Source organism: Felis catus, chromosome D1 (genome assembly GCF_018350175.1).
Source record: "Felis catus isolate Fca126 chromosome D1, F.catus_Fca126_mat1.0, whole genome shotgun sequence".
NCBI lineage: Eukaryota > Metazoa > Chordata > Mammalia > Carnivora > Felidae > Felis > Felis catus.
In genome coordinates, this window is record NC_058377.1 from 22,660,204 (window position 1) to 22,687,243 (window position 27,040).

General features: G+C 45.9%; 1 protein-coding gene across 2 annotated transcripts; it reads left to right on the forward strand.

Moving 5' to 3' along the window:
- Nucleotides 1-26,603, forward strand: LOC123380390 (acrosomal protein SP-10-like). 2 transcript variants are annotated; one of them, XR_006586085.1, is made up of 4 exons: nt 1-566; nt 19,596-19,650; nt 24,421-24,549; nt 24,680-26,603. XR_006586085.1 is itself a non-coding variant. In XM_045038503.1 (4 exons), the coding sequence occupies exons 1-4, from the start codon at nt 16,979-16,981 to the stop codon at nt 24,835-24,837; spliced, it is 354 nt and encodes a 117-aa protein (XP_044894438.1). In that variant the 5' UTR covers nt 14,698-16,978; the 3' UTR covers nt 24,838-26,603. The 2 variants fall into 2 exon arrangements, 1 of the variants encoding a protein (XP_044894438.1); XM_045038503.1 differs by lacking the exon at nt 1-566 and adding an exon at nt 14,698-16,990.
- The last annotated feature ends 437 nt before the right edge of the window (nt 26,604-27,040 follow it).

Sequence of the window (27,040 nt, forward strand, 5' to 3'; positions counted from 1 at the left end):
GTTTCTGGAAGGGGAGGGAAGGGGCCAGCTGGCTCAGTCCTCTCTGTGACATCACCTTGGTAGGGCAGGTGCAGGTGTTTGCCAACCACCTGGAAGCAGGGCAGTGCTGGGGGCCCCGCGTTGGCACCCTCCAGGGGTTAATGGAGGTGACAAGCAATGTCTCTGACAAGCAGTGTGACTCGGGACAGGGAGTTGGTGTTTTGAACGCACAAGACTGCTGGCAAAGCAGACACACAACCCTCTCCTATGCCACGATCTGCTGGGAGGAGTCCTGCTGGGCGTGGACGTGCTGCACCTTGACCAGCACGCATCCCTGTTCCGACCTGGTGATGTCTTCTCCGTCTCTGAGCAGGGAAGTGAACCATTAAACTGCTCTCTGCCTTGTGACCCGTGCTCCTCAGTGTCAGTGACATCACTGTTCTCCGGGTGGAAGAGAGCTGGGGGCAGAGGCTCTGGTTTTGAAGACGGTCAGGAGCACAGACAGCGGGACCGCCTGGTTCGGACAGCACAGGGTCTCCCCTGACTCGCCGGGAAACAGGGCAACAGGCCCTCCTGAGCCCGTCCAGGTCCTGCATTCATGATGCCCTTTCTTTCCCTCAGCCTGATCTCCTCCTCTCCTACCTCTGATGGGACTTCAACCCTGGGCTTCCTTTTCTCCCCCGCTTCTCCCATCTTTCTCTGTCTTTATTTCCTCCTTTCCTTCTTTCCTTAGTTCCTTCCGCCCTCCCTTCCTTCCTTTTTCATTGGGATATTATTAATGCACCATATGTTTCACTCTTTCACTGTGTACAGATCCATGGGTTCCTGTGTGCTCTCTCAGCCGGGCAACCACTGCCACTACCTAACCCAGGACATTTGCATCACCCCAGACATTCTGTGTCCATTAGCTGCCACTGCCCTTGACCACCTACACCCAGGCCTTGGCCGCCACTAATCCACTTTCCTTTTCTGTGGATCTGCCTCCTCTGGACATTTCAGTAAATGACATCAGGCAATGTTGTCGCCTTGAATCTGGCCTCTTTCATTTAGCAAGCTCTTTCCAAGGTTCGTACGTGTGGTCGCGTGTATCAGGACCTCATTTCCTCGCACTGCCGATTAGTACCCACTGTAGGGATATGCACACTCTGCTTAGTCATGCCTCGGTTGACAGCCATCTTGTTTTTTCCTACTCTTTGGCTTTTATGCATTGTGCTGCCATCAACACCTGTGTGCGGGAGTTTGCACAGGCTTGTTGTCAGCTCTCTCAGGTATGTGCCTGGGAGCTGAAGTGCTCAGTCACGTGTTAATTCATTGTTGAACTTGTGGCTGCACCATTTTATGTTCCCACCAACCATGAACGAGGGTTCCAATTTCTCTGTCTTCTCACCAACATATGTTATTGCCCATCTGTTTATTTTAATCCCTGTGGCACGTGTAAACTTGCCATCTCGTTGTGTTATTGACTCGAATCCCCGATGACTCACGTTGCTCAGCATCTTTTATTTGGGCTTTTATGCATTTATGTGTCTTCTTTGGAGAAGCGCCCGTTCAGAAATGTTTTGCCTGATTTTGAAGTGGTTTTTTTTTTATTGTTCAGAAGTAAGTATTCTTTACGTGTTTATTACAGTAAGTAACGAAAATAGTTTATAGTATATATATGTATATGTATACACACTCTGGATACTAGGTTCTTCTCAGGTATAATTAGCAAACATTTTCTCTCATCGTTGGCTTACACCTTCTTGAGAGTGTCCTTGAGAGCAAAGAGTCTTTAATTTTGATGAAGTCCAATTTACCTATTTTTTTCTTCGTGCTGTTGCTGTCAAGCCGCTGGGTGGGGTTTGTACAGGTGGGGAGGGGGCTCACCGGGAGCCCAGGGATGGTTCTTTCTATGGCTACAACAACCCTAACCAAGTGCTATTGAGCCCTTAGCCTTCCGAGTCTGGGTAGATCTTTTGGGCGCAGATTCTTATCCTCGAGGGACATGCTAATACATCTAGACACATAAAGAGAACAAAAGCTTTGGAGACCTGGACAGCACGCCATAGGTGCTGGTTGTGCTCATAGGCAGGACAGGGGTCTGGCAGGGCTGAAGGTGGTCAGGGAGCGTGTCTGCTGAGCCCTGAATTCTCAAAGCACAGGGTGAGTGAGGGTACTAATACTTATTACTAACTACTCACACACACCAACTGCTGGGCACAGTGGCAGGCTCTTTACATGCTTGATCATGGCCAATCCCCCCACCTCTGAGGCACAAAAGAGTTGACGGCCAGAGAAGGTTAAATATCCTTCCTGAGATCCAAGATGTGGCAACGTGGTACTGAGCCTGAGTTCAAGAACTTTCTAGTATGTCACAGTGTCCTTAATATCTCTAGAGCCTAGGAAAAGTAGCTACTTTGCCACATTGTGGGGAATAAGGGTAGGAATTCCCTGAGCCTTGCACTGGGGTGGGTTAATAAGGCATAAAGAATTAGAAAGCCATAGGATGAACACACCCAGGTTTGGGTAAACAAGATTAGGTAAATAAGATTAGGTAAACAGGGCAAAGGACCCCAGTATAGGACAAAAGTATAGGACAACAGCAGAAAGCTGTTTCACAGGAAGGAAGCACCAAATTCGGTCCAAATTAGGTAAACAGGTATAAATAGGGCTATAAACTGCTGAGGGGGCTGGGCAGGGATGATGTTGCCCAGAAGGTAGCTAATTAGCAAAAGAAAGATGCCTTGTTGACCCTGAGGCAGCATGTTCCTTCTTGTCCCCTAGGCCAGTTTAGGTAAACAGAGGTGGGGACTGTTGTTTGCTGTTAACAACCTTCCAGGCAGCACCAGAATCTTGTTTTGTATTGACCCAAATCCCTAACACCGCATATCTCCAAAACCCCCTTTTCCCCATGCCCATGAATTAATGTTCACGGTTTCATTGTCTCTGTGCATGCCCATCACCCATGACGCTTGTAAGCCTTCTGATCCTAATAAAAACAGAGCAAGGACCCTTACTCGGGGCTCTTACCTCCTCCCGGACATTAATCTCTCTTGCATTTTTTTGTTATTTAAAAAATTTTCTTAAATTAATTAATTAATTTTTAAAGATTCAAGTATAATTAACATACAGTTTTAAATTAGTTTCAGGTGTACAAAATAATGATTCAACAATTTTATATACTACTCACTGCCCATCACTGTAGTTTTTCTTTTTCTCTTCAAGATTTTTATTTTTAAGTAATCTGTATACCCAACATCGGGCTTGAACTTACAACCCTGAGACCAAGAGTTGCATACTCTACCAACTGAACCAGCTAGGTGCCCCTGTAGCTTTTCTTTTCTTTCTTTTTTAAAAAAAAATTAATTTTTAAATTCACATCCAAGTTAGCATATAGTGCAACAATGATTTCAGGAGTAGATTCCTTAATACCCCTGACCCATTTAGCCCATTCCCCTTCCCAGAACCCCTCCAGTAACTCTCAGTTTGTTCTCCATATTTAAGAGTCTCTTATGATTTGTCCCCTCCTTGCTTTTATACTATTCTTGCTTCCCTTCCCATATGTTCATCTGTTTTGTATCTTAAAGTCCTCATATGAGTGAAGTCATATGATATTTGTTTTTCTCTGACTAATTTCGCTTAGCATGATACCCTTTAGTTCCATCCACGTAGTTGCAAATGGCAAGATTTCATTCTTTTTGATTGCCGTCCTCTCTCGATTTTTAATCCGGCGTCCTGCTCTTTTGCTGGACAAGAGAGAACTCCAGACCCAGAGTTCATGACACTACACATTGTCTTCCACACTCGTTTCTCTTTTTGGGAGAAATCCAACTCAGCTCAGCCCTTCAATCAATTGCTTTGTACCCATTCCAGATTCTTCCTTTCCTAAAAATCACACTGAAAACCCTGGTATTTAGGACGGAGAGAAACACCAGCAGGTAAAATGTGCTTAGTATGAGGAGGAAGAGGAAGTAGGGGGTTTAGAAGCAGCCTGAGAGTCAGTGACAGAAACGGGTTTCTGTTATTTGATGGCTCAAGCCAAGCACACAGGAGGATCCTCATCTGTTCATTGGCCCACGTCTAACCTCTCCCTTCACTGAGGTCTAGTGAGAACGTGTGGAGCAAGCACCTTTCCTAGTGGTGGCAGATGAGGGGAAGGCTCCCTGAGTTTAACCAGTGGAGCGCTGCACAAAATAGATCCAGATATTAGGGGGGCACCTGGATGGCTCGGTCAGTTAAGTGTCTGACTCTTGATTTTGGCTCAGGTCATGATCTCATACTTAATGAGATTGAGCCCCATGTCAGGGTCTGTGCTTGGGATCCTCTCTCTCTCTCTCTCTCTCTCTCTCTCTCTCTCTCTCTCAAAATAAATAAATAAACTTAAAAAAAAGAAAAAAAGAATAGCATCCCGAGATGCTAAAAATAAAAAAAGATCCAGATATTAGGGCGAGGCTTGATCTTCTTACTCAATTTTTGAAAACATTGGATGGAGGTTGATGGCAAACCCATGTACAGCCGCAGGTATTTAAGACTGAGGTGATTCGCAGAAATGACAAGGTAGATTTTGAATGAGTGGGTAAGACAAAGTGATATACCTACGGAGATGAGTAGCTAGCTGGCTCTATCTTTCGGTTCTAAATGGTAATCTGGTATTGATCGGGCCCATGCTCTGGAGATATTGGTCTGGTGTGAAGCTGAATCCTGGCTAACGTGAAGAGGAGGATACAGACAAAAGGGTGTCTATCTCCCCCTCTCACATTTTACTCTTAGCACCAAGGAGAAATCAGGCCATGCCTTTAACACTTTGCTTAGAAATCTGTTCAGCTAAAATCCAGGGCCATCGCTCAAAACACTAAAACACAAGTCAGTCAAATTCTTTGCCATTTTATAGTAAGGATTACCTTTCCTCCAGTTTCCAATAACACGTTCCTCGTTTCCATCTGAGGCTTCCTCGGAATCACCTTCAACATCCATATTTCTACCAATGGTCTTTTCAAGACAATCTAAACTTCTTTTTTTTTAAATGTTTATTTTTGAAGGAGAGACAGAGACAGAGAACGAGCAGGGGAGGAGCAGAGAGAGAGAGAGACACAGAACCCAAAGGAGGCTCCAGGCTCTGAGCTGTCAGTACAGAGCCCGACGTGGGGCTCGAACTCACAAACCGTGAGATCATGACCTGAGCTGAAGTCAGACGCTCAACCGACTGAGCCACCCTGGTGCCCCAAGACAATCTAAACTTCTAACACGCACCTCAGAACTCCTCCAGCCACCACCCATTGCTTGGTTCAAAAGCTGCTTCCACACTTTGAGATATTTGTCACAATAGCACTGGACCCTCAGTTACCAAAATCTGTATTGGTCTGCTGGAACCAAATGCCACAAACTGGGTGGCCTAAACCACAGGAATTTTTTTTCACAGATCTGGAGACTAGAAGTCCCAAATCAAGGTGGCGGTGAGTCTGGTGTCTTCTGAGGCCTCTCTCCTTGACTTGTGGATGGTCGTCCTTTCGCTGTGTCCTCACACGGTCTTTACTCTGTATGGGTACTCCCGGAGTCTCCTTGCGTCCAAATTTCCTCTCTTTATAAGGACACCCGTCAGTGTGGATTAGGTCTTACTTCTAACTTAATCACCTCTTTCACGGCTGTATCACCAAATACATGCTGAAGTATTAGGAATTAGGGTTTCAATGTATGAACTTTGTGGGGGGGAGCACCATTCAGTCTATAGCCATACCATTTGTCTAAAAAAGTGGAATATGTAAGCCTATCTGTTAGTAAATACACAGAATACTTTTTGAAGGGTACACAAAAAACTTGAAATATTGATGCCCCCAAAATCTATGTTGTTGCAAATGGCAGGGTTACTCTCTTTCATTTGGCTGTATACTATTCCCTTGTGTTTTCCATTTTTAATCTGTTGAATGATTCTTGTTTCCATATCTTGGCTATTGTGAATAGTGCTGCAGTGAACACAGGAGTACGGATTTCTCTTTGTGCTCCTATTTTCATTTCCTTTGGATATATATCCAGAAGTGGGATTGCTGGATCATATGGTAGTTCTATTTTTAATTTTTTGGAGGACCTCCATACTGCTTTCCATATTGGCAGAAATAATTTTGCTTTATTTATTTATTTTTATTTTTTTATTTTAGAGAGGGAGAGAGAGCACGCGTGAGCAGGAGAGGGAGCAAAGGGAGGGAGAATCCCAAGCAGACTCCACACTCATCACAGACCCTACGTGAGGCTCGATCTCAAGACCCTGGGATCAGGACCTGAGCCAAAATCAAGCGTCAGTCACCCAACCGACTGAGCCACCCAGGTGTCCCTTATTCTTTTTTTCTTTGTTTGCCTCTAATTGGGTTATTTCAAAATTCTTACTCTTTAACTTCTGTTTTCTGTTTGCTCCACTCACTGCAAGTGCTCTCTGTGACCTGTCTTATTTTATGCATGTATTCTTTGGTTCCAGGATGTTTGATTTTTTTTTTTAATGATTTCTATCTCTTTGGTAAAAAAAAAAAAAAAATCTTTTGGTCAAGTATTTTTTGACATTTCACTGAATTGTCTTTCTGAGTTTTAAACTTGGGTTTTTTCAAAACAACAATTTTGAACTATTTTATCAGATCACAAAATTTCATGCGTTTGAGTTCGGTTACTGGAGAATTATTATTTAATTTTGTGATGGCACATTTCCTTGGTTTTTCCTGTTCCTGGTAGTTCTGTATTGTTACTTTCATATTTGAAGCAGCAGACATCGCCTTAAATCTTTGTTAGTGACCTTCAGATGCTGTGTCCTGCATGATGCTGTTATTATATGGATTTTTCTGTCTTTGTTTTGGTACTTGCCCACCCTTCTTGCTCTCTCTTGTGCAGAATTCCTAAGCTTTTGTGTCTTCTCTGGTTCTTACAACTCATCAGGTTGGCTGCTGGAAACTTCTCTTTTGGGTTCCACAAGGTGGTGCTATAGCTCCCGTTTGCGGTTTCTTCTTTACCCTTCGACCAAAGCCTGTTTTCTAAGCGGTCTCCCCATCTCCTGGAGTGCACAGGAGTGGGTACAAGGCACTGGCAGCAGAGTGGAGGGAGGTGTGGGTTTAGCACCGGGGGAATTGGCGGGGCCGTCGGACTCAATAAAGAGATCTCCAGGTATAGTAGTCACAGAAGCTTGTGGATGGTGAGCAGACTTCCTACTGAGTGCAATCCCTTTATTGGTTTTTGAAATTCCTATCTGATTCCTTCCCAATATCCTCCCACCCCCCAGTCATGGAGGTCCCACCTCAGTCTTCTGGGTGCTGGTGAAGAGACACGGGTTTCTTCGGCTGGGTCCTGCACAACTGGGGTAGCCAGGCATTCACCCACTGGCCCCCTTATCCCCATGGGAAGTTTCCACTGTCAGATCAGCCCCGTGCAGTGTCGCCTTGAGAGGGGAAGGACGATACTGGGCAAGTTTCTCGCTGTTGCCTCTGCTGCAACCAAACTCATATTTTAATCAGTTAGGTGTTTTGAATGTAGTGAGGTGCCAGAACCTCCCCCAAGGAGGGCTGAACCTCTGCGAATTCTCTCATGCTGATCTTCCCAGGTCAGCACTTTCCAGGTTTTCCCCCCTGACCATGGCAAAAGGAGTCCGTGCTGATTCACTGGCTCCGGGGGTTCTGTAGCCTGTATTGAGGTCTGTCTGCTTATTACCAGATGCACAGGTGGATGAGACTCCTCCTGGGGCCCTTGACATATTGTAGTAGATCCCACAACGCCCACAAAGGTGCTCTTGCTTGAGAATAGATCTCTAATCACTGGGATAAAAAGGAGGATGGTCTTACACACCCATGGTATTGACGTCTCTCTCTCAGCATGATTTTTAAATCATGTGCATGTATGACCTTTGTCATCTGTTTAAAACAGATAAATACAGAGGTGCCTGGGTGGTTCAGTGGGTTGAGCGTCTGACTTCATCTCATGCTTTGTGAGTTCGAGCCCCACGTCGGGCTCTGTGCTGACAGCTCGGAGGCTGGAGTTTGATTCTGTGTCTCCCCCTTTCTCTGCCCCTCCCCCACTCACACTGTTTTTCTTTCTCTCTCAAAACTAAATAAACATTAATAATTTAAAAAACCCCAAAAAACTAGAAAAAATAAGTAGGTGAAAAGAAAAAAAAACATATGCAGAAGTCTATTATAACATTTCTTTTATCAACAAAAATTTGGCAGCTGAGAATCCTACCACTGAACCACCCATGTGCCTTTTATCAACAAAAATTTGGAAACAATCTAAATGTCCGACAGCAGGGGAGATGTTAAATCAATGTTGGTATGGCTGTTTAATGAGACATTAGGCAAATGTAAACTGATTATTATTCTGTTAAAAACCCCTGTAAAACTTACATAGAAACCAGTATTTAAAAAAAAAAAAAAAGATTATTTATTTATTTTGAGATGGGGGAGGGGCAGAGAAAGAGGGAGAGAGAGAATCCCAAGCAAGCCCCTCATTGCTGTCAGCACAGAGCCAGATGTGGGGCTTGATCTCACGAACTGTGAGATCATGACCTGAACCGAAAGCAAGAGTTGCACACTGGGGGCGCCTAGGTGACTCAGTGGGTTATGCCTCTGACTTCAGCTTGGGTCATGATCTTACAGCTCGTGAGTTCAAGCCCCACGTTGGGCTCTGTGCTGACAGCATGGAGCCTGGAGCCTGCTTCAGATTCTGTGTCTCCCTCTCTCTCTCTCTGCCCCTCCCCTGCTCACACTCTGTCTCTCTATCTCTCAAAAAATAAATAATAAATAAAAACTTAAAAAAAAAAAAAAGAGTCGCACGTTTAGCCAACTCAGCCACCCAGGAATCCCAGAAATCAGTCTTTTGTATTTGTATTTAATGGGGACGAATTCGGCATTCGTCTGGTTCAAACAGAAGAAATCAGGAGAAGCAGAATTCAGAGGGGTAAAAAACTGAAAAGGTAAAGAGAAATCTGGAAGTAGAAAGGCGAAGAACAGAAATGGAAATGGAAAAAGAGGCAGTGAAAAGACAAACACTTTTGAGGTTGTAGGGGACACATGGAACAGAGGAATTGTATGTAGTGGCTCTAGTGACATAGAGACCTGGGTCTATCTCTGGCTCCAGTGCCTGTTTGGCAAATTATTTATTATCTCTGACCTTCACTTATCTCCTCTGTGAACTTCCTGTGACTATGGCTAGTCTTCACCGATTCCACAAATACTGAGTACTGCATCCCAGGTGCTATTTTCGGTGCCGGGGATTCAGAAATGAAAAAGAAATGACCTCTCAAAAAGCTCAAGCAGAAAACAGGCACCAAAACAAAACAAAAACCTTGCCTTCGTGGAAGTTATATCATAATCAGAAGAGAGAGACGGTAAATAAGTTAATGACAAAAGGCAATTTTGGAAAAAATATCTGGGGGAAAGGATAAAGAATTCTGGGGGAAGGAATGGGTGTTGCAATTTTTAAGTTAAACGTCCCCAAGAAAATAATGTGGTTTTTTTATTGTTTATTTTCTTTTGAGAGAGAGAGAGAGAGAGACAGAATGAACAGAGGAGGGACAGAGACAGAGACAGAGACAGAGACAGAATCTGAAGCAGGCTCCAGGCTCTGTCAGCACAGAACCCGAAGTGAAGCTGGAACTCAGGAACTGTAAGATCATGATCTGAGCTGTAGTTGGAAGCTTAACTGACTGAGACACTCAGGTGCCCTGTGAATAAAGATTTCAAGATTTAAGGGAGCTCTGGGGGCAGGGCAATTACTTGTAATGCATGTGAAATGATTAACACATTACCGGACTTGTAAAAATACTCAATAAATGGGAGCATGAAAAAGTGGTGAATGGACTGAAATAAAAGAAAATTGCTCATCGGTACCTCTCAGCTATTCAATAGACACTGGGTTTGACGGTTACGGACAATTTGATTAGAGGATGGGCAGAGAGATCACATTGGATTAGCAAGTGAGATAGTTTTCTAGGCATGTGGAAAGACAAATTAGAGAGTGTTAAATAGAGCTATTCGCCCAAATGAATTAATATTTCGTACTTTTCCAGCACGTTTTTATCTGAAGGAGTTGTGAACACGGGATCTTGTAACTAAGAGATAGGAGCTGTTTGCATAGCTGGGTCGGTGAGAAGAGCAGAAAGAAAAAACACAGAATAAAGCACACCGACTCACCCTAACTGTGGGAAATCATGCTTATCTCCTTGGTGGTGTACTGACATTTCGAGCCCTCGTGCCATTCAAAGGGCTTGTGAAGGGCCCGGAGTCACCTGACCTGGGCTTTCTTTGGGATTACCAAGGGACGTAGGAAATAGCCAACAAATCAATTCGATTGCTGGCTTTTAACTGTCCATCCTCCCTCCAAAAATTAAATATAAGAAAAATCACAGAAGAGTCCACTATAGTTACTAGCATGCACGTTTCATTTCTTCTTTAAGAGAAGCAGGAAGGTCTCCAAACCTGGTTCCAGATTCATCCCTTGACTTTGCCAGGATGTTATTTCCTTCGTCACTGATGCTGTCTCATAGAGGTCTGAATCTTGTTTTAGTGTTTCATTTTAGGTTAATACTTGCAAAGGAGAGGAATGGTTTGGATGATGAGGTGTAAAGATCAGCTTTTCATTCAATAGACATTTCCAAAGGGTAAGAATCCCAAAAGGACAATCTGTAAGAGGTGTCCACGCTGTGTCTGGGCTGAATGAAGACCTCACAATTTCCCTCCATCCCTTCCTGGATATTTACTGCCAGGTATCCTGTGAGTGCTGGACACTCTCAGAGCCAGAAGACACATTCCTTACTTTCAGTTAGGAAGTCTGACGCAAACCATTTCATTACACTGTAGCTTTTGTCCGGAGAAAGGTAACCATGGGATGCTATCTATGGGAGCACAGATCAGGAGCACCCAGGCTAGTCTACGGGTTCTAGGTTTGTAAGAGACAATCACTGAGTGAATTGTCTGAAGATTATTTACAGCCAGCTGAAGGAAAGATTGGAGGGCAAACATGCTAGAAAAAAAAAAAAAAGATACTGAAAGGCCAAAGACCAGGAGGTGGGCAAGGTGGGCAATCACAACCTGTTCAGAATTACTTGAGGATATGGGGTGCCTGGGTGGCTCAGTAGGTTAAGCGTCTGACTTTGGCTCAGGTCATGATCTCACGGGTTTGTGAATTCGAGCCCCACGTTGGGCTTTGTGCAGACAGCTCAGTCTGGAGCCTGTTTCGGATTCTGTGTCTCCTTCTCTCTCTGTCCCTCCCCTGCTCCTGTTCCATCTCTCTCAAAAAATGAATAAACATGAAAAAAAAAAGAAAAAAAAAAAAGAAATACTTGAGGATAAAGTAAAGAGCAAGAAAGGGTGGGAGAGGAGTCCGGAGCGGAAGTAGGTGCAAGGCCATCAGTTACTTTGTGTGCCAAGCTATTAGAACTGTTTTAGTAGATATGGAAAAGTGATAGCAGATTCACAAAATGTTTAGCAGGTAAAGTCTTGCTGATAGATTGGATGGGGGTGGTGGGGGTGGACAGACCAAACTCTGAGATTTCTGGTTTGGATGTAACTGGAGACACTTAGACTGGGAATTTAGAGGGGGGGGACGGGGGTCGGGGGGAGATGCCGTTTGCATGGGAGGACGATGAGTTCCCTACAGGGCTTGATGAATATGATGTGCCAGAGGAAAACCCAGGCAGTAATGGCACCAAGAAGCTGAATAGAGAGATCTGAGGATCCACAGAGGTGTCAGGACCATGGACAAAAGACTCAGGACCATCAACCTGTACAGGAGATGGTTAAATGCATCCCAACAGCATCTGATGGCTATTACTATGAGAAGTAATGAGATTCATTTTTTGGTGAATTCTCTGAGAAAAGCTGTGGGAGAAATACACTGAGAAAAAAATGCCAGGATATGTCCGAGTTAATGGGACATGTGAAGAAGACTGAGACAGAGTGAGAGATAATGGTCAGGAAGCGGGGAGGAGCCCCAGGAAGGGGTAGTCTTACAGATTCCAACGGACAAGAACTCCAAGGAGCAGAGAAGGCGAAAAAAACCCTTCGAATGGATGTGAGATAGGGACAGACAAGAATAAGTTGAATCTGGCGATTGGAGATCACTGGTGACCATGGTAGGCGCTGGAATCCAGTGGATTAAGGAGTAAAAAGTTTGAGTAGGGCCAACTCCTTCAGAAAGCTTGTGGAAGGACTGACAGAATGGATAGTCCTTAGAAGGGATATAGAATTGGGGCTCATTGTGTTACAGGCTGAGAAAGATTTTAGCTTGTGGATGAACAAAGAAAGACTCTTTCAAGCAAAATAGAACTAGGGAACTCTTTATCTTTTTATTTCTTTCATCGTATCCTTTTGGTTTTGGGTTTTGTTTTCTTTGCTTTTTTCTTTTATTTGCATCTTTTTCTCGTTTATGTTTTCGCTTTTTTTTCTTTCTTCCTTTTCTTTTTTCTCTCTGGATCCCACCGTTTTTCTCTTCCCCTTAGCTGGCCATGATGTGCAAATGAAGACTATTATTAATACTTGTTTTAACTTAGGAAATATATTTTACCTTCCCTATGTAGAGTACAAAAACTATGGAAGTTTTTTATTTCCTTAATTATAAAAACCCTAATGAGCTGTCAATTGAGATTTTTGTATGTGATTTTTTCAAAAGACTTTATTTCTTTAGAACAGTTTCAGGTTTGGGGCACCTGGGTGGCGCAGTCGGTTGAGCGTCCGACTTCAGCTAGGTCACGATCTCGCGGTCCGTGGGTTTGAGCCCCGCGTCAGGCTCTGGGCTGATGGCTCAGAGCCTGGAGCCTGTTTCCGATTCTGTGTCTCCCTCTCTCTCTGCCCCTCCCCTGTTCATGCTCTGTCTCTCTCTGTCCCAAAAATAAATAAACGTTGAAAAAAAAATTAAAAAAAAAATAGAACAGTTTCAGGTTTGCAACAAAATTGGCAGGGAGACACAGAGAGTTCACTTTTCTCCCTGCCACCCCTTCCACCCCAGCTTCCCCTGTTATCAGCATCTCCCACTAAAGTGGTGCATTTGTTATAATTGATGAACCTACGTTGACACATCATTAACACCCAAAGTCTATAGCTTACGTTCACTCTTGGGATTGTACATTCTATGGGTTTGGACAAATGTATAATGACATCTATCCATCATTATGATATCATCAGAATATCTTTACTGCCCTAAAAAGCCTCTGTGCTTTGCCTATTCAGCACCCTCCCCTTTTCCCCCAAACCATGGATCTTTGTATTGCCTCTGTGGTTTTGCCTTTTCCAGAATGTCATGTAGTTGGAATCACACAGTATGTAGTCCTTTCAGACTGGCTTCTTTCGCTGAATACTATGCACATAACTTTTCTCCACGTCTTTTCATGGCTTGATAACTCATTTCTTTTCATCACTGAATATGTATGTGATTTTTAAGTTGCTTAAAAAGTAGTATTTGTTAGAAAAAAGTGGATAAGGACGTCAGTTTTGTCCCTCAGAATGTTAAGCTCGAGTGCCCATCTTTCTTCAAAATAGGACCTAGAAATGTAAAAGGGATGAGGGAGAGGTTAGGATGCTGTGGAGGTAGGTGTGGTAGCTTAGACTGAGCCTTTGTATTTAACACTACTCTAAGAATCTAATCATCACAAACACAAAGGGCAGCTACAAGTGGGCCCACTTTTCCAAGTGTGAACCGACCTGAATCAAGTTGGAGCTGGCCCTACACAAGACAGCCAAGGAAGGGGCCAGGTATGATGGAGACAGAACCCACAGGGGGCCTTCATTTTGTTGTGAAACGGATTTTCTTGACACAAAGAGAAAAATAAAAACCACCCATAATTACATCACCCAGAGATACTCATTATTAATATTTTGGTGTAAAAGCCTTCACATCTTTTTTCAAATATGGTATCTGTGTATTTTACATACAAAGGTACCCCCTAAAGAGAGGGATATCCAGCCGCATGTGATTTTTGAATGGTGACTCTCTCGTAGGTGGCCAAAGACCATATGACTTCACATGTACAACTTTAGGCCTTGGCTTTATTGTGAACATCTGGGGGGACTGAGGCAACCAAACCACCCCTGCTCCCTAAACTTCAGCAATCCCTCCATTATGGGATGAATTGTGTTTCCTCAAAAGTCATGTGTTGAAGCCCTAACGCCCAATGTGACTGTATTTTGGAGATAGAGCCTTTAGGGAGGTAATTTAGGTTAAATGAGGTGATAAGGTTAGGACTCTAATCTGATAGGACTGGTGTCCTTTAAAAGGAAGAGACACCAGACCTCTCTCTCTCTCTCTCTCTCTCTCTCTCTCTCTCTCGTGCACAAAGAGGAAAGCCCATGTGAGGACAGAGCAGGAACTCTGTCATCTACAAGCCAGGAGAAGAGGCTGTCACCAGAAACCAGCCCTGCTGACACTTTGATCTTGGACTTCCAGCCTCCAGAACTGTGAGAAACAAATGTCTGTGATTTAACACGCCCAGTCTGTGATATTTTGCTGTGGTGGCCCTAGCAGACCAGTAGACCCTCCAAAATCCCTTCAGATAACTTCCCTGGTGGAGGTGGCTGGGGCTGGAGAGGAATCCACACTCCTGCTTCCAGCACTGAGCACTTCCTCAGCACACAAAGCACAGCTACTACCAGTCCCAGCAGCTTGTCTGTGGCCTTGGGACCTGAATTTATCCAAGTAGACAACCTGCAGTCTGTCTGATGTCTCCTCTTCTAAGGGTGCTAATCCCATCATGAAGGTTCTAGTCTCTTGACTTCATATAAACATAATTACCTCCCAAAGGCCCATCTCCAAATAACTTCAGCTGCAGAGAGTTTCACAGTGTGAAGGGGCATGGGCAGCAGGATTCGATCTGTACCAGACAGTGACCCCAGGGGAGGGAGATCTGAGGAAAGGTCCACGGAAAGCTGCTGGAGAGGAAGTCTCTTGGAATGCTTCTTTTTCCCAAGATAAGGCAGAAGAGGCTGCTCTTGTCAGCTGGGAGACCAAATCAGAGAGTCAAAGCCTGATTTTTCAGGGCCTTCTGTGTTTCTCCCTTAGGAAGCATTTCTGACCCATCTGCTCCTAGTTATCCAACCCCTTGCCCTCCCCAACCACTGGCACATCCAACCATACCTGGCACATGGCACAAAGGGTCTTGACTATGGCAGAGCAAGAGTATGGAACAGACCAGCACTCCCTAAGTTGCCAGGCTGAGGAAGTCATGGTGGTTGGGGGGCGGGTGTGGCTCTGTGAGGAGGGAGCTCGGAAAGAAAAGTTTGGGAGCTCTACTGGGGATGGTGGATGAGGGTGGCCCCACCCTGCTTGAGCTCCTTCACTAGAGTGCATTTGGTTGGCTGATGCAGATCTGCTGTGACTGATACTAGATACTATAGGAGACGCCATTTCTACTGGCATAATCTGGGAACTGATGAGGACCCCCTGGCCTGGGCCAGCTATTTATCCCTCTATTCACAGTCTCCATCTCCGCCTTGCCCTTTGGCCTGGGCTGGAAAAATGGCTTCTCTGAGTGGGACGTCGGGGACAGGAAAGAGTATGAGGTGGGGAGCAGGACACTGGGACCAGGCTTGCCCTTAGGCTGAGGCCTAGCAAGGCTGCATGTGTGAGGGGGAAAAGAGTGGCTGTGGGGGTGGGTGTTTGCTTATCTTGGGAAGTGCAGGGCTGTCTAGAGAATAAAAGGACACAGGAAGAAGGTTGGGGGAGGGTCACATTCAGTCTTCACCTCTTTCCCAGGCCCAGTTTTATCTGGATCTTGTATGGCAGGAACACAAAGTTAACAATGATAAGACAATAAGACTACAGGTAACACATAATAATACTTAAAAGACATCATTGTATTTAATCCTGGCAAAATCCTTGCAGATAATTGTTATTGTCTTCATTTGCCATGTGGGACAACAGATACTCTCAGAGAGATTAAGTAACTTGGCCAGGGTTTCAGACCAGTAAGAGCTGGAGTCAGGATCTGGACCCAGGCCCAGTGATAACAGAGCTTGTGCCCTTAGCTACCCGCTCCACTCTGGTCTAGCCTGAACTCACCGGCAGGGGTCTGATAGGGATTGGGGAGAGTTGGAAACCTGGGGAATTCTGTAGGAGGAGAGGCTGAAAGTCCCCAGTCAGGGAACTTGGAGGGGCGGTGGGGAAGGTTGGGCCTGATGACCTCTAAGGTCCTTGCCAGCTCTCAGATGCTTGGGTCCATCATAACCTTCTCTGCACATTGCAACCAGAAATCTAGTCTAGCTCATGACTTCCCCAGCCTTCTCTTTTCTTAAGTAGTCTAGAAAATTCACAGCTTGGCATTGAAGACCCAGCATCATCTGGTCCTACTAGACCATCTAAATGTTTCTTCTACCATCATCTGAGGCAGAGACATGGAAGCTGGGGTTCAGGACACTTGATTGTGGGCAAGAGTGGAGGAAGTGAGACCACTTAGGAGTCTGGAGTGGAGGTGGTGACCATCTGTCTAGGGACAGTGACTGTGGGCTCAGATATGAAAGACTGAGTTTGGACTGAGGGGAATATATGAGGAAAACACATATAAGACTGCGATAGATGGGGTGTTAGGGAGGAAAAATAGAGGACCTACCTTTTTATGCCTGGAATAAAGTTAAATAGAAAAAAACTGAACTAATAAAAATCTTAGGACTGAGGTGGGAGAAAATGTCAGACCCTTTTCTAAGTATGTTACATGAAACTCTCGCAGCGATTTCATTGCACTCTCTTGCTGATATCTCTAAGGAAGGCTAAATACCTTTTAAGAGAAGGTGGCAGAAAGGAAATGGGAATTCAGGAGGTGAAGTTTTCATGGGGGGAGATGTTGATGAATCAATATTTGGAAATGATTGGCGAAGGAGAAATTCTGTAAACATGTGAACTTCTCTCTAAGGCCTGTGACTCTTTATGTTCATCTCCCCAGAAGGCTGATGTGACATCACGGCAGCCAAGAGGCGAGCGGGTTCCAAGAAGGAGGCAGTGGTCCACAAGGGCAGATGCCACTGAGGGGTCCAGACATGTGGATAGAGAGGTCACCATTGGATTTGGCCACATGGCATCATTGGTGAGCTTGGCTAGAGCAGTTTCAGTGGAGTAGAGGGTGGCCACTGATAGGGGTAGGCTGAGCATAGAGGAGAATGACAGGTTGGTGAGGGCCGGTAGAGAGAATGAAGAAACTTTTCATTAGGTTTTGCTGTGAAGGTGAAGACAGCATTGGGGTAGCAATAGCAGAGTAAGGATTAACAATGATTTCCTCTACTTTTATCGTAACCACCACCTACACCTCCCTCAACATACCATTGCAACGTATTGCTATGGGAAGGCAGCTGGCTGAAAAACTCTACAAAGAGATGGGAAGAGACATAAAAGGAAGCAGGAGGAGCCCGAGTGCTCCTGTCTGGCCAAGGCTCGAGGAGCCCCTGAGAGGTAGAAACCTAGCAAGTCCCGCATCAGCAGACTGGCCCAAGGCCAATTGGGTAGATGAATGGTTGTGGTGGAAGAGGGGAGTCAGACCCAGAAGAACTGGATGTTTCAGCCCTGATTAGACAAGGGACCCCAGTCTTTGTGCTCCTGGGCACTGGGGTGGGTCCCTCACTGGACAGTGTGTCCAACATGTCTGGTCAAACAGCCTGGCTCCCTTGAGTCTGATCCTGGCAACCTCAAGGGAACTGGCAGAGACAGTGAGGGCACTCTTGCCCAGTGGGCCAAAGATCCTGGTTTGGGGCACAGGATTCCCAGGCTTTGGGGTAGGGAAACACCTGTAGGTCTTTGTCTAAAAGGAAACTTCTGAGAGTAATTCTGGCTGGAACCCTTGGCCTCCTTTCCCTGCAGGGTGACTTCATGAACACACAGTATCGGACTGTCCAATATTCTGTAGTCATGCAATGTCTCTGCCACTAAGGGAAGGGGGTTTCTATACCACTGCTGTGCAAACAGTCTTTTCTGGGATTGGTACACAGATACAGCGGTGTGATTTGGGACAATTTCATTGCCGGAGATGGGAGATTTGGGATCATGAATAGCTAGCTACATGCAGACCAAGGACACTTGGTCACTCTATTATAGTCTTTTTTTGGTTGTACTTTAATTTTATTTTTTAAAAATGTATTTTATGAAAAGACACTGAAAATGTGGCACATGGCCGTCAAGAGGCAACCCTTCCTGGGATGGTCAGTGTAATCCTTCCTGGACTGCCATTCCTGGCTTGGTTCAGATCACCAGATGCCAAGACTCCCCGCCTACCAGCACTCACCACGTAGGAAGCAGAGCAGAGCCACACTCTGCACCAACAGCTTTTCCATCATTCTCGAAAGGAAGTCCCCTGAGCAGGCTGGCGCCCCAAGGACCAGCTTTCCTGGGGCTAGATTTATACTAGTCCTTGGTGGGGGCAGGGGCCAACTGTGGGCAGTGGCATTAGCATTTCTACGTCAGTGTTTTTTGAGAAGTTCATTGCTCCTCCACCCTCAACCCCCTCCTCCAGGGCTCTGTTGTATTTCCTTATTGCAAGATGGCCTGGAAGTAAAGCCCCGGATGGCGAAAGTGTTTTTTGTTTCTTTGGAAGGTAAAGGAGCCTGGGGAGAATGGTCTCTGAATAGGTCATGAGAGAAAAGGTGTTTGTTGAGAATGCGGTTACAACATGGCGCTTAACCATATCCTGATGATGTCTGCTGGGAAGCGGACACACTCAGAGCCCCGAGTTCCCTGTGATCTCTCCTGTCTCACTGCATCCCACCATGGGCTGAGGCAGGTCCGTGGGGTGCTGGTGCCCAGGACACTCTGCAGTGTGACCAGGGCAGAGGAAGCGAGAGTCCTAGGGGGTAGGGCGCTGTTGGGGTGCAGGTGGTGATGACTCACCTTGCGAAGGTAGTTGGAGGTTCGGGTCTGAAGACCGGGTATGAACTAAAGGGAATCGTGAAGAAAACACACACAGGAGTCTTTGCTCTGCTTGCGTCCAATGTTTCTGAATTGCAGTTACCATTCTCTAGTTAAATAACACCAGTCCCTAGATGACATAGTTCGAATTCCATTATCACAGTGTGTGAACTATGAGTAACTGCATAGCGTATGAACTTTCTGCTAGCTCTTCGATCCACCGATCACTGTGTGAGTAACGGGTACTTTATCATCTGCCTGCTTGCCCCTGACACATCAGAAAGAAACTTAATAATGATGTCAGCTGAGAAACTGACACAAAGCCTCGAAGTCTGATTTCCCCAGTGCTTTCTGGCCCGGATGTATATCCGTCCCCACCACCTACCCCATTCCTCCATGCCCCGAGCCCACACAGCACTGGAAATGGCCTGGCTTCTCAGCAGTGACGGCTGAAGAATGGCTGGAGTGCATTCGTGGCCAGTGTTGGTGGGGGAGAAGGAAGCGGTGGCCATGGTGGGTGATGCTAGGGGGTCGGTGGGGCAAGCCAGACAGGAGCGGTTTAGGGGCTGGGTCCAGGCAGTTTCTACATATGGGTTTTATAATGAATGTTCCAGAATAAGCAGCTCTTTCACTAGACCATACTTTGTGCGTAATGGATGAAACCGTACAAAACCCACGAGACACGTTGTAGGAAGATGCATGTTCACCATGGTGATTTGGGAATCGATGAAGGGCCAGTGGTGGGGGCAGCCTGTTCATTGCCTCATAAAGTAACATTCCTTTTCTTGCTGCTACAGTTTGGTCTGGACGGTGGCAGCAGGTTCCCAGCGTGGAACAGGAACGAGAGGGGAGGTACGTGGTGGGAGATGGTGGTTCAGGGACTCGGCAAGACCGCCACAGTCTCTGTGTGCTGTTGGGGGAAGGGGCGCACGGGTGTGTATGGAGGGATGTGTTTGTCAGTGTGTGTGTGCGGAGGGGTGAAGTTCTCTGCTCGCACAGGCAGAGAGAGCTGTCACTAACTATGAACTTGTGATATTTCCTAGTCTCAATTTTTTAATTAAATTTTTCTTACACAGTCTCTCTAGTTAATAATTGCACAGAAAGTAAATATGAAGAATGAAACCGGTCACCTAATGACATGAGCGCTATCATATTTCCTGTTTCCTGATGGGGAAATTGAGGGATTATAGGTTAATAACTTGCCACGGTTTCACAGCCCCTGGGTGTTGGAATGAGGCTTCAAACTCAGATCTGTCAGATTTCTGAGTCTGCGTTATGGCCAGGGTACTCCATACTTGGGTGTCGGCCCTACACACATGACTGGAAGGTCTGATGGGGACTGGCGTGGGCCTGGAAGTGTGTTGGTTCCAGACACCCACTGTCTGGATGCTACAAAGGAGGAAGAGTCTGCATCAGGAGAGAGATTTTGCCTGAGGACCTGTAAGTAGGCTGGTGGCATGATTTTTTCTCTAGACTGGGGCATTTTGTGAATAAAAGAAATAATTTAATAAGTAAGCTTGGACTGAAGTCATGAATTAGGACTATTAGCTCTTTTCCAACTTTAAGAGTATGGAGGGAGGCCCTTATGGGCTCAGGATAAATTTAATATGTGACATCTATCAAGCTGTCAATCTCTAATGGACCTCCTAAGCCTCCTCTCCTGAAAAGCCAGAAAACATCCATAGCATATCATTCAGAGACGTGCATGTGCTATCCAGCATAATCCCACCATGTAAAATGCCCATTATCTCCCTGTGCACCTGATGTCGAATCGTTACTGGATGGTGTTTAGGAAGCTTTATTGGGAGAGCAGATGAAGGAGGTCCAGCCAGGAATCTAGGGCAGTATATTGTGCTGTGAGGTGATCGTGGCCTTTGCTGGAGCAGACTGAACTTGAGATTCCTGGGCGGTGTCAGATATACAAGTGGGGCTTTTCAGTCATTTACCATCCCTACTTTATTTTACCGTAATTACATAGCCGCCAGGGACATTTTCCAGGGGGGCCACATCCCATAAATCTTTAAAAGAAGGTTTGTTTATTGCCCACCAGCTACATAGAACAGGTGCATCTCACAACGAGAATTCCGTAGTGAAGGGTCCCCCACTGTCCTCTCCTTAGGGAGCATCATCAGGATGTTCGAGGAGCATACGTTTCCACAGGGAGATTTGACCAGATCATTATTTTCTTTTCTCACTCTCTTTGCCTCGATTCCCCTGGTGAGAACATGTCCCTTTCCAATATCACATTAGGCATCATTAATACATTCTTCAAGTTTGTGCAGAACAGCATATCTTCTGTAAAATAATACTATGGAAGAACAAAGTTGCTCTTTGGCAGCTCTGATAAATGGTTTATAATTTGTTTTCCCTGTTTTCTTTTAAAATTATTTTAAAAATTGAGGTGTAATTGACATCCATTATTATATTTGCTTTTTTTTTTTTTTTAAGTGCCTGACTTAAGTTTTAATTGCCAAAGCGTCCATTTCTAGGAGGCATCCCCTTCAACGAAGGCCATCTGGAATAAACACATAGCCAGCCTCACACTAGGTAAAGAGCCAGGCCTCCTGCCTCAACTGAGACTCCTTTGTGTCAGAGATCTTGGTTGATTTTGATAAGTGACTATTTGTGCCACTTGGTTTTTTTCTCTCCCTGCATTTCAATCTCCTGTTTTTATGTTTAAAATGGTTTAAATTTTTTTAATGTTTCTTTATTTTAGAGAGAGAGAGAGAGAGAGAGAGCAAGCAGGGGAGGGGCAGAGAGAGAGGGAGACAGAATCCGAAGCAGGCTCCAGGCTCTGAGCTGTCAACATAGAGCCTGATGTGGGCTTGAGCTCACAGACCATGAGATCATGACCTGAGCTGAAGTCAGATGCTTAACCGACTGAGCCACCCAGGTGCCCTTTCTGCTTTTATGTTTTAAATTACCAATAAAGATTGAGCCCATCCACGCTGACAGCACGAAACCTGCTTGGGATTCTCTCTCCTTCTCTCTCTACCCTTCCCTGCATGCCCTCTCTAAACTAACTAACTAAAAAAAAACAAACAAAAAACTGAGCCCACAAAACTCTAAGCCCCATGCTCAACCTCAAAAGCAAACCCATGTTTGTGCTCACCTTCCCTACTCCCAATCTCACTGTGTGGCCCCAGGTACGCTGTGTAGTTTCCAGGTCTTGTAAGTAGTAAACCTTTATATTTTCAAAGTTCCCTGATGGTTGTTGCTGAAGGGCATTTTGCAGTTATAAGGGCTGCACTAACTACAACATTGGTTGATAGGCTGAGTTTGGCCCGAAACAGGTGTACATCATAATGATTTGATATTTGTATTTACTGTGAAATGGCCGCCATAATAAATCTAGTCAACATGTATTGCCTTACATAGTTACAAAAAGTTTTCTCTTTGTGTGATGAGAATTTTTTTTCAATATATGAAGTTTATTGTCAAATTGGTTTCCATACAACAGCCAGTGCTCATCCCAAAAGGTGCCCTCCTCAATGGGTGGCACCCATTGGTGCCTCAGTGGGTGCCCCATCACCCACCCTCCCCACCCTCCCACCCCCCATCAACCCTCAGTTTGTTCTCAGTTTTTAAGAGTCTGTTATGCTTTGGCTCTGTGTGATGAGAATTTTTAACATCTACTTTCCTAGCAACTTTCAAATATGCAAATGTATTATTAACTGTAGTCATGCTGTACGTTACACCCCCATGACTTATTTATTTTATCACTGGAAGTTTGTACCTGTTTCCCCTTTTTCTACTCCTTCTTCATTGCCGTTTTGCACGAGCAAATGTTTGCTATGATGGCTATCCCTATAGCTGTGAACACTGGTTCAATTTTGAGAGGGCCCCAGTCCTAACGATGAGCACAGACACAGGGAGGGGAAGGGAAGCAGAAGGTACGGCCCATACCCATGATGGACACATCCTGAGACCTGGAGCAGGGTGTCAGCCAGGTTGAGGACTGGCTTGGGCCATGGCACTGGTGGGGAGGTGGTCACAGGGGACATGGGACTAGAGGAAAGGAGCCTTTTAGCAAAGCCCTGACCACATTAGAAGCCCCTGTCTTGGACCGGGCACGGTGGGATGTCCAGAGAGTGAAGGGTCAGGGACTGTTGAGGGGCCAGCAGGTCTGGCCAAGAGATGTTGCCCACTCAGCAGGAGGCAGTCCCAAGGAAACAGGAGGGGCACGTGGGCCATCCTTTGCCCCTTGGAAGTATCCAATGGGGCTAGAGTGTGGGAACGTTTTCCGGGCATGGGCGGTGGAGGAACGCCCGCTGGCAGGGGTGAAAAAGGAAGCTTCTGCCCACAGCCTGGGAGCAGCTCAGCCCAGATTCTCCACCCTTCTCTCAGCACACGCTAGAGCAGCCTGTCCCAGCCCTTCCTGGGCACACTGCTCCCCTGCTCCGGTCACTCTGTGCATCTTCCTACCGCCCCAGACTAGATGGGCAAGTTCATGCTCCTGCTCCTGCTGCTGGTGGTCTCCCCTTTCGTGTTCTTCCAGGGCGTGGGTGAGGCCCTGGGCTGGCTGGGCAGGGGGTGAGGATGTGCAGGTAGGCTGGGGAGCCGTGCCGGCATGGTGATCTGACCTGGCTGGGAGAGAACGAGGTTAAGGGTCAGGTTCTGGGATGATCTGCCCACGAAGGGTTCAAGGTCTCTGTGCACTGTCCCTACTCTGACTCCTCCCAGGGAAACAGCTCAGGTCCCTTCCCAAGGTCTCAGAGTGGGGCAGTCACTCCCTTGGGGCTGACTGGGGCCGAGGGCTCTCGTCACTTTCTGGGTTTGGGTCTGGCTGGGATGGAAGAGCCAATGGTAGCTCAAGACTTTCTATAAAGACACAGCTTAGGGGCAGTGACGTAGCCAGTGGGGTCATTAGATGGCTTATGAAGAGCTAATATTTTCATAGTACTCTTTTCACTTAGATAGGTATGTACTTGGGATGATTTTTGGTGCTCAGCTAGGAAATCTTGGGAGACCAAAATCTGCCTCCTCATCTTCAAGCCACTGTAATCCTAATGCCCATCCATTTCCCCTGAGATCCCGGCCCAGAGTGGCTGAATGCATGTTTTCTGCTTTGTTCTGCATCATGGCTCCACAGCTAAGGGGAGACCCTTTACATAGTAACCTCTTTTAGATTTTTATGAGCATATGAGTACAGAGCTGGTACCGGAGCAAGGTGGGGGGCGCTCGGCCAGGCTCCTAGGGAACAACAATTCAAGAAAGATATAATCTCTTACTGTTGTTTGCTGCCAGGTTGGAAATTTCACTTACCTGCTTTAGAACCCATGCCTTTCGTCCTTATGTCTCACTTCCTAGGGCCTCCTGTATCACCTGGCAGGTAACATCTTATATTTTTGTTCAAGGTTATTTTTTCTAAACTGCTTTAGTGTTAAATAATCCACCTGTCACACAATTCACTGCTAGAGTATACATAAAGCTGTTTAGCCTTACTAGCTTTTCCAGATCACTACGCCAAAGACCCCATTTCCTTCACTATCCAACGGCAGCAACCTAGCGGGAATATCTCCCGCTCCAAATTGCGTGTGGAAGTATTTGGTGTCATGCTGTGTCCCTGAGCTCCTGGGTGTCGGTCCACTCAGCTCCGGGCTCGTGTCTGTGTCTCCACAGCTCCAGCCACAGTATGCATGGTCTGCAGTGTTTTTAAGAAGGGCAGATGTAAGGCAGGCAAAGGCAACTGCACGGCGGAGCAAGGCCCAGGATGCAGGACCAGGGATATATTCTATTTCAATATCAGAGGTAATGGTATTGAGCCAGGAAGGTGAAGCGGGTGTCCGGGGGCCAGGCTTGCCTGGCTGGGGAAAGTCCACTTACTCTGAGCCCCAGCTGTCACTCTCTGACCCTGAGTATGAACGTCCTCCTCTTCCAGATGGATGGGGCTACAATCACACTCAACTGGACTGCTACGATGACTGTAAGTCCTGGAAGCTGATTCGCGGGAACCTGAAGGTTTCGAGCTTTTGCTGTGAAGGTCAAGATTTCTGCAATAAATATAAAGGGCGGTCGCAGAAGTGGAAGCCTCGCTAACTGTTCTGCCTTTGTCGGTATAGGTGTCCGTTCCCCCTTCCCCATCCTTGGCCTCTCTGGTCCTCTCTCCCTCCGCACGTGCTCCTGAGGAGTGCAAAGCATCCTCCTGTCTCTGCCCGGTTTCTCTCTTCACTCCTCTCCTGCCCACTGGTCCTGCACCCCAACACCAGGCAGGGTGGGTTCACCCTTGCGCCATTTCACTTGTGAATCACCCGCTCTCCTCACCTCGCATCTCCTCCTCCCGCACAATCACTGTGCTTCTCTGTCTGACCCGCTGCCTGGTTTCTAATCCCACAACTCAGGAGCGACTGCCAGGTGCCCAGACAGGTGATGGGCTCCATTTTGCACATCAGGAGTTGGAGGGGTCCGTGGAAAGCTCAGGAAAATGTGTCCAACTGGCAGATTGACAGAGAAGCCTCAAAGTGCACGAAGGTGCCAAGGCCCGAGGCAGATGGGATCACCAGCTTTAGGTGTTATGCACATTCTCTCAAACTACTGATGGCTCAAGTTCAGAGACTCCCAGAGGTTGTCCAGGGAGGCGAGTGGGGGTGGGGCTGGGTGAATCACAGCCATGGGAGACCATGGGAGAGAAAGTGGGGGAAGGCCACAGAGGCAGGTGGGGAACCAGGACAGAGGGGCGGTGCTATCTGTTTTCTGTGACAACTTGCAGGTCACTGGCAGAGCAGGTTGAATGGAGAAGTGGCACAGAGGCCACATTACGGAGGGTTGAGGAATGAAGGGACCATGACAGGAGGACATAGGGGGTATCAGCCACTCTTCCAAGGAGCTTGGAAGCAACTGAGAGAGTGGAATAGTACTTTTTTTTAATTAAAAAAAAGTTTTTTAAAGGTTATTTATTTTGAGAGAGAGAGAGAGAGCAGGGGAAGGGCAGGGAGAGAGAGAGAATCCCAGGCAGGCCCCACACTGCCAGCCCGGGAGCCCGAGATGGGGGCTTGAACCTAGGAACCTTGGAGATCATGACCTGAGCTGAAATCAAGAGTCAGATGTTTGCCCACTGAGCCACACAGGTGCCCTGGAATCATATCTTTTATAAAACAGTGAATCTCGTATGTTTTTAGGCAAAGAAAGATTTCTATCTTCTCTAGTGTAAAATGCCTCTGCTGCTATTATTATAGGAATATTTGTCACCATCTCATTAGCTTTTCAGAGTATATTTTAAAACTTCTATCACCACTTTTATATGTATTTTTCCCACTCTTTTGCCCTCTCTTTTTCCCTTTATATTACACTTCCTCTGTCTTTATCTCCTGCCTTCATCCTCTTTCCCTTACCAACCATGATGCAAAAATGGAGAATATTATCTTGTTCAAGTCCGTATTTAACATAAACTTACAATTTTCATTCATAAATTAAAACAAAGAGGAACGTTTTGTTTCTCTTGTAGACACTAATCAAAACAAATTCATTTTGTGTGATTTTTACTTAGCTGAGATTTTTTTGCACTCAGAAGAATATCGTTTCAATATCTACTTTTATTTTCAGAATGTCGAATGTAAATATTTTTGATGGATTTTTTTTCCCCCTCAGATTGAGGTGAGATAGGAGTTAGAAGGTATGGCTAGTTGGATTAGCTATTGTGGGACACATCCTTATCCCTAAACTCGAAAGCATCAGGAACAACCCCATGAGCATCCACAGTAATAAAACCCAACTCAAGTATTCCAATCTACATTATGCTTATCTAGTTGGGTCCAAGTGTACTAACGAGAGCCATGGATGGGTCAGGGTGAGAGAGGCTGGACCAGTGAGAGGCCTTTTCTTTTCTTTTCTTTTCTTTTCTTTTCTTTTTTTGCAAACTGCCTTAATAGCCATACTCTAATGAACCATGTAAATCCCAACTATTGTATAATATCTGAAAAATACAGATACGTTAACAGAAAAGTCAAAAAAGAAAGATGTAATGGGCTATGCTTAGTGACTCACTTTCAAAGAATACCATGTGGAAAGGGGAAAAATCCAACTTACAGTGGCCTGGCCTGGCACGTGGTCAAGGTTAACGTCCACGGCGATACATCCAAGGCTAACATACACGTTTGATATTATGGGATGAGAATGGCACTTCAGCTCTGTGGTTCTCCTGCCCCATTATCATACATAACCTTAGTCTAACCATGAGACAAACATCAGACAAACCCAAACTGAGGGGCATTCTGCAAGATAACTGCACAGTCATCTTCAAAGT